Source organism: Branchiostoma floridae, chromosome 18 (assembly GCF_000003815.2).
Source record: "Branchiostoma floridae strain S238N-H82 chromosome 18, Bfl_VNyyK, whole genome shotgun sequence".
Taxonomy (NCBI): domain Eukaryota; kingdom Metazoa; phylum Chordata; class Leptocardii; order Amphioxiformes; family Branchiostomatidae; genus Branchiostoma; species Branchiostoma floridae.
In genome coordinates this window covers 14,738,307-14,754,706 of record NC_049996.1, presented here as the reverse complement: position 1 = coordinate 14,754,706, position 16,400 = coordinate 14,738,307, and the positions used below count along the sequence as shown (strand labels likewise).

Here is a 16,400-nt window from a genome sequence, read left to right as displayed (position 1 = left end):
GATATTGAGGAAAGCTCCACTAAGAACATATTGTCATGAGGGAAAGACTTTTGAAAAAAAAAAACCTTTTCACCTTTTTCTGCAAATGTGAAATGTGAATTTTGATAAAATTACCATTCTTTTTGGTTTTATTAATTTGTTTTTCAAGATCAGCAATAAAAATGTAATAGCAATAAAATCAAAGTAGCAGAAATGGTGTTACGTGTACACACAAAATGAAAATTTTCAAATCGATAAGTGGAAGATTCTTGGAAGTCGAGTACCCACTTTTTCATGCATGACATATTTTCTAAACAAAGTTCAAATGAACATTCTATTCACTATTTCTGTAAACTTGATGTTGAAGACTACGAATTACGTTATCAAATTGCACAGGTATAGGTCCAGTATTAGTAGTAAACCTCTGTACTGGTATCTGACGTTATGTTTAGGTACACTGCCCTCGTTTGAACGCCCTTGTTTGAACGGAAAGACAAAACATTTTTCTTGGATTACATTCCAGAGTGGTGATCTCTAACCAGTGTTTTCTCTCCCCCTACTCCAAGTGGGTCTCTAACCAATGTTTTCTTTCCCCCTACTCAAAGCAGGCCGTTCTGTTTGGTAATCCAACAGACACCAGGACAGTACCTATGACCATTTCCAACCTCGAGGATGTACTGAGTAAGTTTAACGGGCATGTTTCTGTGGTGTAGCTGTGTCCTCTATGCTGCACTGGTGAGGGTCTTGGGTTGGTGGGGTGACTTGTGGTGGTTTGTTGGAGGGTTGTTCTTTTCTTTCCTTTCAAACTACTGAATCTGAGTATTCCAAAAGTACTGTAGATTTGGTCAAAGTTGCACTTGCAGGACATAAATTTTGCAGTCCTCTGAAAAAAACAAACATTCGCAGTATCTCTGAGTTTGCATTTGAAACCACTGTAGTATCACAGAAAGGAAGACAGGCGTATGATTTGGTGTAATGCGTTTGCAGCAAGTCAGGTAACTGCAGAAACAGTGAACTTGAAATACCACAAATTTTTCAAAATGTACTGTCAAATTTCCGGAGATTTTTTCTTTGAAACCAAAGAAAAAACTTGACACAAATTGTAACAATTTGGATACTCTGACAAGTCTTCATGAATGGTAATAGTATTTATCACATCAAATTTTAAGATCCACAAACAAACAAGAAAACAGCAGCAACAAAGTACCAGTGACCAGTGACACCACCCCCCTCCCCCCAGTGCAGTGCACACTGCTCTTTGCACTGAATGCACTCTCCTCTGTTCCCACTCGATCCCAGGCCACTTTGTTCGAGAACCCGACAGACAGTTCGGCAGTTATCCTTCAGAAGAACAATATTGACGGCGTCCTCAGTAAGTCTTGAGCCGTGCACCAATCAGCTACTTCTCCAAGGGGAAGGGGTCATAAGTTTTTGTCGACATTTTACCATTTGATTAAAAACTACCAGTTTTTGTGATTTAGATAAAGTGAAGAGCCATTTTTTTCTCATTCTTTTAATCAACTGGATATTACAGTTCTTGACTGTTATTAATATATATAATTTATACCTCAAAATATAGGAGTTCTCATTTTTTCCAGTCTTTGGAAAAATAGCCCCCCTCCATTGCCCCCCTTGGAGAAGCTGTTGATTGACATGTGCATAGTAGAAGCAGTGAACAGTTTCTAGCCAATCAGGGGCCAGTATAAGAACTCAGAGCCAATCACACTGAATCAGGAAAAAGCACACTGTTAAGGTTTTGGAAAAAACTTTTCAATGAGGACACATACCTTTGCCATTGTAACAAATGTTTATTCTTCATCAAAAGAATACTTTGATCTAGATCGATTCAAAATAGTATTGAGTATACTTCACAAAAGATTTTCAGATTGCTCTATGTAAAAAATTGCACTTCCAAGTTCCACCCCTATGATTAACATTTAATGGTTTGTTCCATCTCTGTCACTTACTACTGGTGAATTGACTACATTATTTCTAACTTCACAGCTAACAATTTTTCACACTACTAATTTTTCAATGCTTGTGAATGATCTGACTTACTGCATGCTGAGCATGGTTTGTAATCTTTTGTCTTGCACGGGTGAAACATTCTGCGTATGTCAAATACATGTACTACATAGAGATTGTAAAAGTCATATTAATTACAAAAACACTAAAACGCATGTACATGTACTAATAGTAACAGCAAAGCATTGTCTGTCCTACTTAAACTCTGTCATATGTAATCATGTAATATGTAGTACATCTATACTAATGTAGTAAACGTTTGTTGTATTTGTAAGATACACTATCCTTAAATCATTTTTTTTTAACCCTTCTTACGCCAAAAGTTATATATAATGCATAAATATAGTTGTCCTCAGACTAGAGTTGAAGGGTTAAAGTAAGGTATGATGGATGTTATTGTTAGTTTGTTGTTGTTTTTTCTCCCTCCAGACCACAATGAGCTGGTGTTTGTCAACTTCTATGCTGATTGGTAAGTACCGTCATTTGTGTCATATGAACTACATGTACTTAGGTAACAATGTTTTACTATTGGAATCCAAAATTGTCTTCAGCCTCTTTGCAGTCATAGTTAGGGTAGAAAAGACCAGTTTCTCCCAGATCACATTAGTGTCACTTATAAAAAATAGTGGATAGTACTGAAACGTTTGATCATTTCTAAAATCATATCTAGTTGCTTGAGTTGCTTTTTGGCATAATGTTTGTCAGTTAGTGGTAAAATGTAATATTTTGGTGTATTGAATGATAGCTGTAGATTGTAGATTTTTAGGAAGGCTTGATACCTTTTTTCTTTAGAATGAAAACTATGGACATAAAACTGTTGCTGATATTTCATAATTTACAGTATTCTGACTTTTTTTTACCACAGGTGCCGGTTTAGTAAGATGTTGGAGCCAGTGTTTGAGGAGGCCTCCAACACTGTACCTGCAGCTATCCAGGTGAGCTAGGCAGTCATGTGCTATGCTACAGTAGAAGTCGCTTATTAGGGAAGGCCATTTGCCAGCTAAATTTTCCCGACTAACCGGCGTTCCCGATTAAAAGATGTTGCTCGAAATGACCCGAGTGGGGATGGGGGAGGGGGGCATCGGTGAACGCATCGCACGCATTGACACAAAGAATACAACACAATCATTTCTACCACAAATAATCAAGTCCATAATTTCATTAAACTCCACAAATATAATTATTAGCCACTTTCAGCTTCAAATTTATCTTTTATCGGTAATTGTGATATTGTTATCACATTTTAGTGTCGAAGAACGAATCGCGATGCATCAAAAGATCTGTTACGTTTCGTCTATAGTATCGGCTTGAAGAAAACAAAGAAATTAACACTGCTAAAACACGTTAAGCTACCGAAAAAAAACGAGGTACATATGCAAACGTATTCTAAATTTGCCAAATGAACAATTGTTTTGATTAATAGAGGACTGATCAAGGGTACAGTGCACGCGCTTACTACGTAAGATTTGTCGACATGTGATACACAGACGAAAAACATCGCTACGTTGTAGGACGAAAACGCTCTTGGTTTTCAGACAAACTTTATGTACTAGGCGAAAATACTCATGAATAACGCATAAATAAACTGTTAATCTTCATATCTACAAATTTTCCAGTTACGATGTCCACAGATTACACTGAAATTTTGCCACAGTCGACAGCGTCATTATATTTCAGCCATACCATATATGGTATGGTGAAATATATTGTATTCGTAATGTTTCTTTCTTTCTTTCTTTCTTTCTTTCTCCTGTCAAATCTTCAAAGCGATTCATCTCCGTCGTTCCGTGACCGAATGACCTGAAATTTGGCACAAGGGTAAAGTGGGTCAATACCGAGGTGCTGTTTTCTCATTTTTTTCATATCTGCCTCTAAAATGATTTTATTGAAGTTTAAAGGTCATGTTTTGACCAAAACAGTATATTGTGGCCCCCTGTTCCCTTGAATTACAATGGAATGACCTTAAATTTGGTGTAGATAGGCATTAGATAGTTGGTAAAATGATCCAAGTAAAATTTTGGGCATAAACTACTTTAAAATGCTTAATTTCAGCGCTTTTCTGAGGGGAAATTGGTTTTCTTTCGGCTTCCTGCCGTGAACTCCAGTGACCCCAGAGCCCACACGTGCCAGGTGCCAGCGGTCTGGGGGGAGCGAGAGATAATTACTTTATGGACGCCAGCCAATCAGCGACGAGAAAGGCGAATGCTAGTTAATATTCATAAGCGGGGCCTTGCAATCCAGTATATACACAAACAGATGCATATTACAGCCTTACAGTGGCCATATGGTCCCCTTTGCCGGGTTTGAAATTGTAGTTTGCGAGGATTTGGAGTTCAGACAGGGTCATTTGAGCGGTAGCGGACGGTACGCGTGCATTGAACGTTAGTGTCGATGAATTTACCAACATTCCGCATGGCACTATCAATCATTTTCGGCAGATTTGGACAGGGAAAATTGGACGGCTTGCGTTTAGTTTTGATACGTAAGTTTGACAGTGGCGAGAATGCATGTATTTTTCCCCGAACAAATGTAGGTACTTCTAACGTTAGTGCTGTTGTTGTTCTTTTTTGACGTAAACTTTGTACATTCAAATTGTAAGTAACTTTAAACTGCCAGAGTTTGAGCCCAATAAAACACTCTCAATACCAGAGTATCACCACTGACCTCCGAAAAGAAACCCCCGAACAAAGTAGAAACACCTATCCTCCAGGTCTCGCACGCTACGAGCAGGAAACACTCAGACAAGATTACGTCCGATGGCTAATTGCATACAAAGTAAAACAATTTAACAGTGGTATGCAGGGGCATATACTTAACAAAGAATTCCAAGGAAAATGAAATATATAGATAAAGCCAAATCAAGTTAACTTGTTCGTCCTGGGATTTTTCAGAAAAGAAATGAAACGACAGGGTGGTAAAATTCTTGTAAAATTTCGAGACGTCTCCGTTTATGTAATGGCTCATACAAAACAAGAAGAAGATTGAAGTTTTTAGCTTGAAAAAAACAACAACACTCCTACTACACAGTACCTGCACCTGACAATTATTAAAACGTATGCCCTACTTGCTTAAAAAAAAGTTCACTGCAATAATAAATGCACCCACATCACAAGGAGATTATGACGGTACTTAGACCTAGTTATCGAAGTGGAAATTGTTGAATGGCGTCATGTAATTTCATGACGAAAATCTTCTGAATGGAAGATGCGTTTTTTTTTCACTCTCGGAAAAATAGGAGCTGCCGCAATTCTACAAACCAATCAGTTATGCATAGGCGCTCCTGTGGAAGATTATATTCTTCCATATGGGCCCGGGGCATATTGGGCAAGCTCTGTTTTGACATGGAATCAATTCACAATATTAGTTCTCTTTTGGGGATAACTTACATTAAATATTGCATTTTTGCGCAGGGGTGACTTGGAACAGTCCAATGTTGCGTGGGAATGGGTATGGCTGAAATATGCTGTATTTGCACCCAAGCAAATGTCGGCCTTTCTAGTTTTCAAAACATTTCCATCACGAAAACAAAGATGGCGGACGCGGCGTCATGTGTAGTATCCCATGATTCCCTGCGGCAACCGCCGGGCCGCGCGCTAGCGCCGTAAATTGAATAGAAATCGCGGCCTTTTCGGACTCAAAACAGGCAGTTTTTATACTTTTGGCGATCTGATATCTTTATACGGGAAAATTTTGGTTCATTCCTGCTGATTCTGGTGATTTGTTTGGCATATTTCGGGGTTAACGTGCGTTGTAACTTGAATTTTTTTCCCGATTAGCCGATTTGGGCTTTGCAAATATGGGGTGCTGTAAACAATAGCGCCAATGGGAAATGGTTTTGGATTTCAAAATTCTTTGCAACTAACCGATTTTTGCGACTAAGCGTATTGCAAATAGCTGGCTTCCACTGTATTTACAAATACATTGTATATACATGAATTTTTTTAGATTCTGTGTCATCTATAGTTTTTATTTATTTATTTATTTATTTATTGATCTTTAGGGTAGTCCCAAAAGTCTAAAGTTTAAAGTTTTAATAGTTCAAAGTTTTTATGTTCAGATTAATGATATTAAAGAAAACAACAAGATATATAGTGGCCACTAAATGTCTGTACAATGTACAATATTATTGTATATCATAAACATACATGTATGTGTATGTAAAAGTACATGCTCTTGTCAAGTGATCATCAACATTACCATCCCTGCTTTGCATCATACTATTTAAAATAAAACTGATGATGATGGCTGGTTCTTTGCTTGCAAAGATAGTGCAAAGGATGGCATCCTCAGTAGACTTTTATATGGCTGTATAACTATAACAGAAGTACTAACTTTGTGGTTTTCTTTTTTTTTTCTAGAACGTTGTGTTTGGGAAAGTGAACTGTGACACAGAAAGTAAGTATATGGCATCCATCCATCGATTTTGCTACACAGGCAGTTTAAGGCCTGTGACACCTGTAGATTCTCAGTCGAGCAGTTATATGGCCATAACTTTTGATGTAACCATCTGTTTTCAACAATTTTTGGCCAGTTAACGTAATTCACCCATATTCAAAATATGATGACAAGAAAATTGTGGATCCTCAATATTTTGGGTTTAAAAAACCATGTTTTGGTAAAAAATAGGGATGCTATTAAAATGGGTCTGTGCCCACTATGAAATGATTGTCTAACTGAGTCATATTTTCTGGAGTAATAGATTATATCTCTGTGATATCTAATATGCCTGGGGATCTTGCCGCTATACCTAGGTAAGGCTTCATTTTGGGGCAAAAACAGATTTTTTTGACAATTTTTTGGTATTTTTCGTACAAATATCTATACAGCCACGGAAATGAAAGATATTGCAAGAAGACCCACTTGATTTCTGAAGGTCTAAGGCTTAATGAACCTAAATCTGCCCAAAACTCGTAATAAAACTGGTGCCCTGATGTGGGCAGGGGCCGACGAAACACTACTTACCCTACAAGAACTGCGTCCAAGTAAGACATGTTTGACTGTACGTAACATAAACCGATGGTAAAATATGAACGTATTATGTCTGTATCTGTTAAATCGCTGTTGTATCAATGCGAAATTTCGCAAGCAGTTAGCCTTATAAGGCATCAGTCAACTGCCATACTATTATTTTGGGCTAGAAATATCGATTTATAGCATTATTTTGCTGTTTCCTTGAAGTATGAGCGCCTCGCTGTTTTCCCGCCACTCCACACCCCGGGAGGTCGGAACCCATGTTCGGACTGTACCACTTGCAGCTCTCGCGGGGGTGCCCTTTTGTTAACCGCTTCTAGTTATGTCGATATTTGATAAATACTAGATCAATATCTTTAACACTCAATATTAATAAGTCTTAAAAAGTAGTTAGTGTAACCCATACATCGTAAGTTCCTGTTTTCGCAATGTAACATTAGATACTGACATTGGACCGTTCTAAAAACGCTCCGGCCCGGCGGGGTTACCTAAGGTCACGCAGTGGTTCGAATTTCATGTTGGACCAAAATTGTCACAGGCCTTAAAGTGCCCGTGTAGTGAATTTGTCCATCTATGTTAGTACGAGTAACCGTTGTCTAACTTTTTTCAAGTGTCCAAAACAGTTTTTAGCTTGAAGGGTAGAACATTTTCATAGCCCATTTCGGAATGACTTTGACTATTATATAGTAAACAGCTTTTTGAAATATGCCTTTTGATACTTTTCCAGCGGAGGTTGCTCAGAAATTCGGCATCTCCAAGTATCCGACCCTGAAGCTGTTCCGTAATGGTCGGGTGCAGAAACGTGAGTACAGGGGTCAGAGGTCAGTCGAGGCCTTCAAGGAGTACATCGAAGAACAGATGAAGAGTAATATCCGGGAGGTCAACGACCTCAGGGAGCTCAACGACATCGATGTAAGTGTTCTTTTGACACCTTATGGCGAAAATTATAAATTATGTTGTATCTAAATTCTTAATTTGTTTGTAAAGGAAGGAAATACTACTGTGAATTCTGAAATTTTTGTTTTTAGTTCACACAGCAAATTTACGGTCAGAGTCTAGAGATTTGACTGGTACTCACAATGGAAATGCTTGTGATGAGAAGCTTTCACCTGGCATAGAAATTTACGGTCTTTCTTCCATTGGGCTACTATCATTGTTTTAACTGCTAACTCGAAGATCCTTTGGATTCCAGTACTGTGAACCTTGAATGAATTTACATTGATTTATGTTTATCAGGCAGAACTGTCAAAATTGCAAAGACATATTTTCTAAAGAAGTAATATTCATAATCTTCTCTTCTTCTATTCAGGGTAAGAAGAGAAACATCATTGGGTACTTCAATAGTAAGGAGAGCCCCGAGTACAAGACCTTCCAGCAGGTCGCCAGCAACCTTAGGGACGACTGTGACTTCTCTGTGGCTGTTGGGTAAGTGTAGAAACTTTTCTGGTTAGGTTTTATTCTTATGCAGTAGAAGCCGTTTAATTGAGCTACTATAAACAGAAATGTGCGGTACTCTGTTGGGCAATTAACTGGCTTCTAACGTATTTCAATCACTTGAAAGACAAGAAAATATTGGAATTGAAAAAAAAGGAAGTTAATACTACTCTATGTGTGGAATTTTTTCTGCTAGGTTGTGCTGCTGTGTGAAATGCAGTGCCAAACATGTTCTAATCGTCTCCCTGCTACTTAACCCTATACATGTTTTCCTTTTTTCCTTTTACAGAGAGATATCCAAGAAGGAAAGAATATCTGGCGACAACATCATTTTCAGACCCCCAAGAGTATGTTTCTCATTTTTTCATTACAGTCCATGGTAGTGTTATTTAACAGTTACATGCAATCTTCAATGATGGTTAAAATGAATAATACCTCCACCCTTGGGATGTCTCCAAAAAAGGAGCAAAAGTATTCAATGCAAACGTGTTGTAGTTAAGTTTCCTACATGAAAAAGTCAAGTGGAGAATGTTGTAATTCTTTTATCTTCGAATTCAGTAGATACTGTTTCTGTGCTAGTTTTATTATGTATATACATTGTAATGTATATGATTTACGTACATTAAGATAAAAGTAAATACTTACAATACAAACATTCTTTTCTACCCTATCTATGACACAACATTTGAGCAGTGGGTATGTGTTTTGTAGCATGTTTTACCAACACATTTTCCACTAAAGTCAAGAAAAGTTCACTTCAACTCAGTCCTGTAAAATGTTTTATGTTAAAATGCATCTGAAAATTCATCAAAGTTGTAATAACCTAAGAAATAGAATCACAGTTTCTGTGTTATGAAGTTTTATACTAAATGGTGATTTGCTATGTTTTAATCCTTAATCAGATATAGTAATGTCATGGCACATACACCTGAAAGAAATTATTTATTTTACAAATATCTCGGCCCAAAACAGCATTCACCCATTTTGATATTTTCCTGGGTCATATTTTCTATATAAGTTTTCATATTTGTAGAAAATCTTGGTTGTTCAAATACAATTCAGTCGCTACAACAGGATTTAATTAAAAAATGGAGATTTAGTTCCGGATGTTTTGAGTGACTACCATCACTCTTCTTCAGTGTCACTAAAAAAAGTTGTAGAGATTGAATTGTATTTGAATATTGTTTACCTGAATGTCTAACCATCATTAATGTAAAAATCTTGGTTGTTTTATGTATTGTTCCTATGTCCTCCCTACCCCAGACTAAGGACCAGGACATGGTGTACCTGGGTTCTCTTGTCAACAAGGACCTGCTGACCGCTTGGACAACGGACAAGTGTGTGCCGCTGGTTAGGGAGATCACATTCGAAAATGGGGAGGTAAGTGATCCTCACTACTACCAGGGTTGAGCGCTGATCAGGCAAGTGCATGTCCTACGGAAGTAAGATTTTTCCATGAGTGAGATTTTGACATTTATGGTATCAAGCATTAGTCAACACAAAAATAAAGCCAACAATTACAAAAGAGTTCCATTACTCAATTTACTGGAAGTGAAAATTTGTAGGAAAATGTCATTTGAATTTTGGGCTAGTAATTTCTATGGCCGATAGGACATGTGAATTTTAGAAAACTTGCCCAACCCTGACTACCAACAGACACCTCTTCTCTATCGGTGTTTGTATTGAATTAAAAGATGTCAAGTTATAATTTAATGTAATTGTCTTCCCTCTTCTTTGCAAAATAAAGAAAGAGTTTATTTTGTTATTGTATTGAAAGACTTTAAGTTATGACATGTTCAAAGTATTTGTGTTCTGATATAATTTTTCTTTGTCCTTCTATTCAGGAACTGACAGAAGAAGGCCTGCCATTCCTTATCCTGTTCCACAACCCTGATGACGCTAACATTGTTCAGAAGTTTAACCAGATTGTTAGCAGAGAGCTTCTGCACGAAAAAGGTACCATCCATTTTCACTTGTTTTATTGCATGACTAGTAAATCGCCATCAAGTATAACTCTCCAGTTTTGTACAGCAAGTAGAAGCTGCGTAAGAACGGACTGTAAGGTTTGATCCACTCAGGGTAGGACCCTCTTTTTTGTCTTTATTTGTTTTATTGCATGACTTTTAAGCCACCATAGGACGTAACACTCCAGTTTCAACACAAATATGTTTTAAGTGCCTTTTCCAAGAGTACAACATTGGGGCCTGTTAGGGACTCCAACCCAGAACTTTAGATTCTTACTCTTAGTCAACAAGTGTAACCACAAGGCATTGATGTAAACCAAGCTATTGACTATAGTCATTGTCATTGTCTGTACTACAAATATAGCATTTGTCATTAACAGTCTAGTGACTACATGTGTAGCCAGTATATACAGTTTTGAAGACTGTTAAAGTATCATAACTCTAGTATCATAAGTCTAGCATAGAAGTTCGGCTTCTTCTCGCTTCTTAAAAATTTACTTTTTCTCTCCATTAGGAAACATCAATTTCCTGATAGCAGATGGTACAAAGTTTACCCACCCCCTGCACCATCTGGGGAAATCTACCAAAGACCTGCCTGTGCTAGCTATAGACAGCTTCAGACACATGTACCTGTTCCCTGATATCTCTCAGATGAAGTAAGTACAGTTGTATCAGTTGTAAACATATATGCACTTATGAGTGGAGACTCATTGGAGAAAAGGGAGTTGCAGCACTTAAACTGTATTATGAACTGATCTTTGTAGTATTGAAAGATCCATAGCAATTTCTAAAAAAGATCCCATAGCAATTTTTAGCACCATAGGGGCAGTGAATTGTTATATACTTTGTCTAGGGCACAGTATTGGACACTGCAGTCCAAGTACAACGGTCTCCTTCCATTGCGAGAGTTAAAGACTTGTGCTTTGTAAACATGTGATCTTGCAGATGCATGACATAAGCAATAGCTCAAATGTGCCAGGAAGTTCATAATGCCCACCATCTGTAAATGGCCTCCTTTCTACATCTTGCAATTTAATGAAAGTAGAGATATGAATTAATTTCTTTTAACTTCTATTTACAGTGTACCTGGAAAGTTGAAACAGTTCTGTGCGGACCTTCACTCTGGAAAACTGCACAGAGAGTTCCACCACGGCCCCGACCCAACCACGCCCCCTCAGATAGCCGGACAAGATCAACAACAACAACAACAACAACAGGTCTGTACTTCATCCTATAAAATACTCTCTCTCTGTATCTGTATCTATATAGCTGGTAGAACTGCCCTTCGGCGTAACACACCAGCTTACAGTCTCTCTGACATGTTGTCCCCCCCAAAAAAAGAGGCAACCTAATACACGTTATCCAACTTCGTTGTTGAAACACAGACAGAATTCCATATCAGAATTCTATGCTGCACTAGCGTCTTTTCTGAAAATGTGGTGTAAGTGTGAACGGTTGGCTTGAGGTTGTGAATGTCCTTTCCCACGTACTCAGAATTCTATTCAAGTTTCTTCTAGACGATCACTACTAAACTGCAGCCAAGATTGTTTTGGAAAGAAAGCTCTTTTGCTTAAGTGTTGCAGTTTTTGTGACAATTTAAGGTACAATGTTGGATTAAAAGAAGATCCATAAGAAAACGTCTTGGGTATTCTCGGCGTTGTATATTCCAACTTAAATCTAATAATAAAATCCTGTGAATAAATCTATATATTTTCTCTTATAAGACAATAGAAAAAAGGTCACCGCTAAAAACTTGAGGTATATCTTACCCAAATTTAAACAGGCACCCAAAAGTCAGGACAAACCTAAAATCCTTCCACCCTTACTTTAAACCTGTACAGGCACCAAATAGTGAAGAAACCCCAGAAAAACCTGAAGACCCTTCCAAAGAAAGCAATGATAAAACCAATGACGAACCCCACAAACCACTTATACAGACTGGTACAGATGTGGGAACTGGTAGGGAAAAATCTGGCAAACCAACTACTGATGCGAAAGCCAGTTCTGTGAGTTTTGTAACCAAATATCTCCCCGTTTTCTACTTCAAATGGCATGCAGTATGTGCATGAAGAGAAATTCAAGGCATTGTCATCGTGTTTAACTAAACCATTACGTATTCTTTTCCAACAGTTCAGATGATAACATTTTTCAAGTACTTTCGCTACAAACTATTGACTGTAGAGTAGAGTATATAGCACACAGATTCCATTGCATGATGGGAGATATGGGGCAATGTGGGTAATGCAACGGGCAAATAAAATCATTGCACAGAAGCGTGGTGTGAAAACTAGCTGATTGCTGCCTACCCCTTGTGTCAGGGATCCCAGAAGCAGTATAATCAAATACTGGATATTACTACTACTACTATTACTGTTACAACATTTTTGTACCTTGACAGTGTACATTATACCAGACACAAAATGCAAGCCCTGTCATGGTCACTGTGATGATATTTTCCGCTGTATTACCCATAGTGCCCTGTATCTCCCAGTATGCAATGGGATCTGTGAAAATGTCAAATTGACACATCAGTAAATGTTTACCCACCACCCATCCCTTTCAAGACTTCCAAACCCCCTTCTCTGGACCTGCCACAAACTTTTGTCTCTATCAAACTCTTCCAACAATCCCAAATACTCCAGTCTTTTCCAAACCACATTGAAGATCTTATCTTCACAGTAAAACTTTTCCAAGCATCCCAAATATTCCAACCTTTTCCAAACCACATTGAAGAACTTATCTCCCCAATAAACTATCAATTCAGCATAGTAGATAGTGTAACTATGTGACTAAATGGCGTCTTTTAAAACCCCATACGCAGCTTTCAGGAGGACAGGCTGGGTCTTTGCCTAAAGACCCAGGACAGCATCCAACCGTAAAGAAAGTAAGACAAAGGGATAGTCTATTTACAAAAAGCTCCCTGTTTTTCCCCTATTCTAATTTTTCAATTTTTCAATTCCATGCAGTAAGGAAAAATGTAAAGTCACAGATATCACTTCACCCAAACTATAGTTTGTGCCAAATGCACCAAACGAAACATCTAAACATTGATATGAAATGTGATATACCCTTTTCTTCAGTATTTAACTTGTACATGTTTTGTTTCCATATACACCTTTTAGTTAATATTTTTGCTGTTGAAAGATGTACAAATACACTATCATACTTCTGTATCATTTGCAAAGCTTCAAGTACACTCATTCATTCATATCTTCACAGCTCATACACAGGAAGATTAATTTTGATTCAGGTGCAAAATTGATTGTTTGTTTTTTATTTGTGTTTGCACAGGGAGGTGGCTCCGCCCCACAAGAAAAGAGGCCAACCACTCCGCCCGAGAGTCAGTTTGTAAAACTGGCGCCGAGCAAGAACAGATACACTTTACTCAAGGATGAACTCTAAACCTTAACTAGTGTCTGTTTTCTTTGTCCCTAGTTTACATGGAGGAAAAATATACCTTTAAAGCTCTTTGCCTTGAAGGCTTTTACTTGAATTTGTTTAAGCGTTCCTTGAGGAACAACAGAAGATAAATTGGATAGTGAGTGAGAGGGATTTGACATCTCAATACTATTTCTTGCTTTAAAAACAAAAAAAACTGTTCAAATTTATGTCGAAAACGTGTTTTTTATGTAAATTTTTTTGGTTAAAATTGCTGCAACTTTAGATTGTTTTCCTTATAAGGATGTCATAACGACAATTTGTATTTTTTGTTTCTTTGTTTTAAGAGGACAATTTAGGAGTTGCTGGAAGAGGTATATTTTTCTCCCATGTTCTTAGAATGCCGGCAGATAAAACATTGCAAACATTTTTGTCAAAAATAGAACACTTCACATTTAGGAATCAGAGTCTTAGAATGACGTGCTATTTATGCTAGAACCAGATGCTGGTACAGTTAAATACTATTTGGTGAATAGAGCCTAGGAAAAAAATGTTGTGTTTCCTGTTTCTCTACGTACCCTAGAAAAACCTGCTGACCCTAGAGATTTTTTGGGGGGTGGTCAATGGAGTCACATAGCTGCCAGTTAGAATTTTTATTCATCCTGCTTCCTGTTGAAGTAAAAACACTGCTTGTCCTATCTAATGAAGGATAAATGTATCGCTTATGCACAAAATTAAAGTTTGACATTGAAATACAGGTGTCCTTATGCATTTCAGTTACTTTGTTCAACTGTATTGTAATATGTATCACAAGAGTTTTGGCCAGCCTAAAAAAATACAAGAAAAAAAAAGAAAATAATCTACCTACAGACCCTAATTTGTTCAGGACTGAAACAGGAAACACAACGTTTTTTCCCTAGGTGTAACTTCATGCATCTTCCTATGCATTTTCCTATGTACCGGTAATGCAAAATGCTGAATTGTAATTTGAACCGAAGTATGCATTTGTCAGTGTTAATCTACGGGGACTAGGGGGTATACTCGATTGCTGCCCAACTATTTGAAAGTGGTGTTAAATAAAAGCTTGCTGGAATATCTGGAGAGCAGTTTCAAATCTTGAAACACTGTCACCCCCCCCCCCCCACTGTATACTTTCGCCCTATGTATGTTTTCACTGACACATGTATTACATGTGAATGGATAAACATCATTAAAATGATCATTCCCAAAGCCACACAAACAACGTTAGGAAGAAGTCAGTAGGTTACAATTTAAAGTGTTAGCTTTCCACTTTTGAAGGACCACATTTTACACAGTCTTTAAAGTGTTTTGCAGGAAGAGGTACATGTAGTGCTGTACCTTGTAAAAGGTATCTTTGCAATTGTTATGATGGTGGATAAATAAATGGCATTGTAGAAAATTACTTGTCAATATGGTACACAGTGTCTCAGAACCAATAAAAGAGTACCTTCAACTTTTGTATGGCAATGCCAACTCTCCTAGATCCGCCGGGTGCCCTAAGACTGTTACATGAGAAAATTGGCATGATAAGCATGTCCACTGTTTCAAATACGCATACGCAGCGCCAGGAACTATGGGTAATGTGTCAAAGGTCAAAGCCCCTGACATGTATACACATCACGTCTCGAAATTGTTATACAAATCAAGGCAATGGTGAGAGAGAACTGTTTACAAGTTAGGGGCCTTGACCTTTGACATATTACCCACAATACGCTGCACATGCGTAGCCTGTTATCCATCCGTATTATAGCTCCCGAGTTGCAGAGAGGACAGAAGAGACTCGGGAGCTATAATACGGCTGGATAACACGCTAAGACATGCGCACTCTGAGCCATGAACACGCTTATTGAAGCCTTATCAAGAGTGTATTGAACAGCTGAATAGCTGAAGTGTGCTTCTGAGAATTATGAGTAGTAGATGTCTTGAAATTACCTTTTTTTATTGTGACAGTCTTAACACACCTGGTGTATAGAATGGGAGTTCACCTTACACCTTTCTCAAAGTCCACAGTTTTCTTGCATCTGTAAAATTTCTGTAGTAAGATAGAGTATTGTATCTTTTTATGGAAAAAAAGAATGACCTAGCAGTCAGAGGTGTACCATCCTAGAGACAGAATTGGTGGTAGTCTAAATGTGGAATATCTTTGCATTCAAAAATGAAAATTAAATGCAGACACTCTCTCTACAAACAATTGTGTGGGTCACTCATTGTTGAACGTATTTCTGTTTCTCAAAATTATTTCATCGGGTGGGTAGAACAAAGGATTAGATTTTTCTTTCACACAACTAGAAATGTCTCTCACCTACTTAGTAATACGTTTTGATGCCCTTCAGACATCTTCCTCAGAGCTTCTGACTGGAGTGCTACTGTACCAGTGGACCAAAGAGGCTGTTTGGATTAGAAAATCAAGCCAGTGAAGAACCGGGACTAGGGGTATAGAGACTTGCACTGTTTGGGGTTGCACCGGTCATTCCGATTAACAGCTGTACTCTCATGCTCATACCCAATAGCTGAGTGCTAATGCCCCTGTCACATTTCGCGAAAATAGATCGGACGACGATTCTGCGGCAATCGCCCGAGCCTCGCTTATAATAATAACTTTATTGCACAACAATTGTACAAGGTACA

The 16,400-nt window shown here is 37.9% G+C and overlaps 1 protein-coding gene across 3 annotated transcripts in view; it reads left to right on the top strand.

Moving 5' to 3' along the window:
• The window catches only part of LOC118406150 (endoplasmic reticulum resident protein 44-like), a 16,927-nt gene extending 967 nt beyond the window's left edge, over nucleotides 1-15,960 (top strand). The window contains exons 2-14 of one of the 3 annotated variants that reach the window (XM_035806031.1): nucleotides 1,279-1,351; nucleotides 2,434-2,473; nucleotides 2,870-2,939; nucleotides 6,363-6,399; nucleotides 7,703-7,887; nucleotides 8,285-8,400; nucleotides 8,699-8,756; nucleotides 9,673-9,789; nucleotides 10,254-10,365; nucleotides 10,888-11,029; nucleotides 11,455-11,586; nucleotides 13,194-13,257; nucleotides 13,665-15,960. In XM_035806031.1, coding sequence (XP_035661924.1) covers nucleotides 1,279-1,351; nucleotides 2,434-2,473; nucleotides 2,870-2,939; nucleotides 6,363-6,399; nucleotides 7,703-7,887; nucleotides 8,285-8,400; nucleotides 8,699-8,756; nucleotides 9,673-9,789; nucleotides 10,254-10,365; nucleotides 10,888-11,029; nucleotides 11,455-11,586; nucleotides 13,194-13,257; nucleotides 13,665-13,775 — 1,257 coding nt within the window. In that variant the 3' untranslated portion in view covers nucleotides 13,776-15,960. Of the gene's footprint in view, nucleotides 1-584; nucleotides 661-1,278; nucleotides 1,352-2,433; nucleotides 2,474-2,869; nucleotides 2,940-6,362; nucleotides 6,400-7,702; nucleotides 7,888-8,284; nucleotides 8,401-8,698; nucleotides 8,757-9,672; nucleotides 9,790-10,253; nucleotides 10,366-10,887; nucleotides 11,030-11,454; nucleotides 11,591-13,193; nucleotides 13,258-13,660 lie in introns of all 3 variants that reach the window. The other 2 variants (XM_035806033.1, XM_035806032.1) reach the window with 2 other exon arrangements.
• Nucleotides 15,961-16,400: the final 440 nt, after the last annotated feature.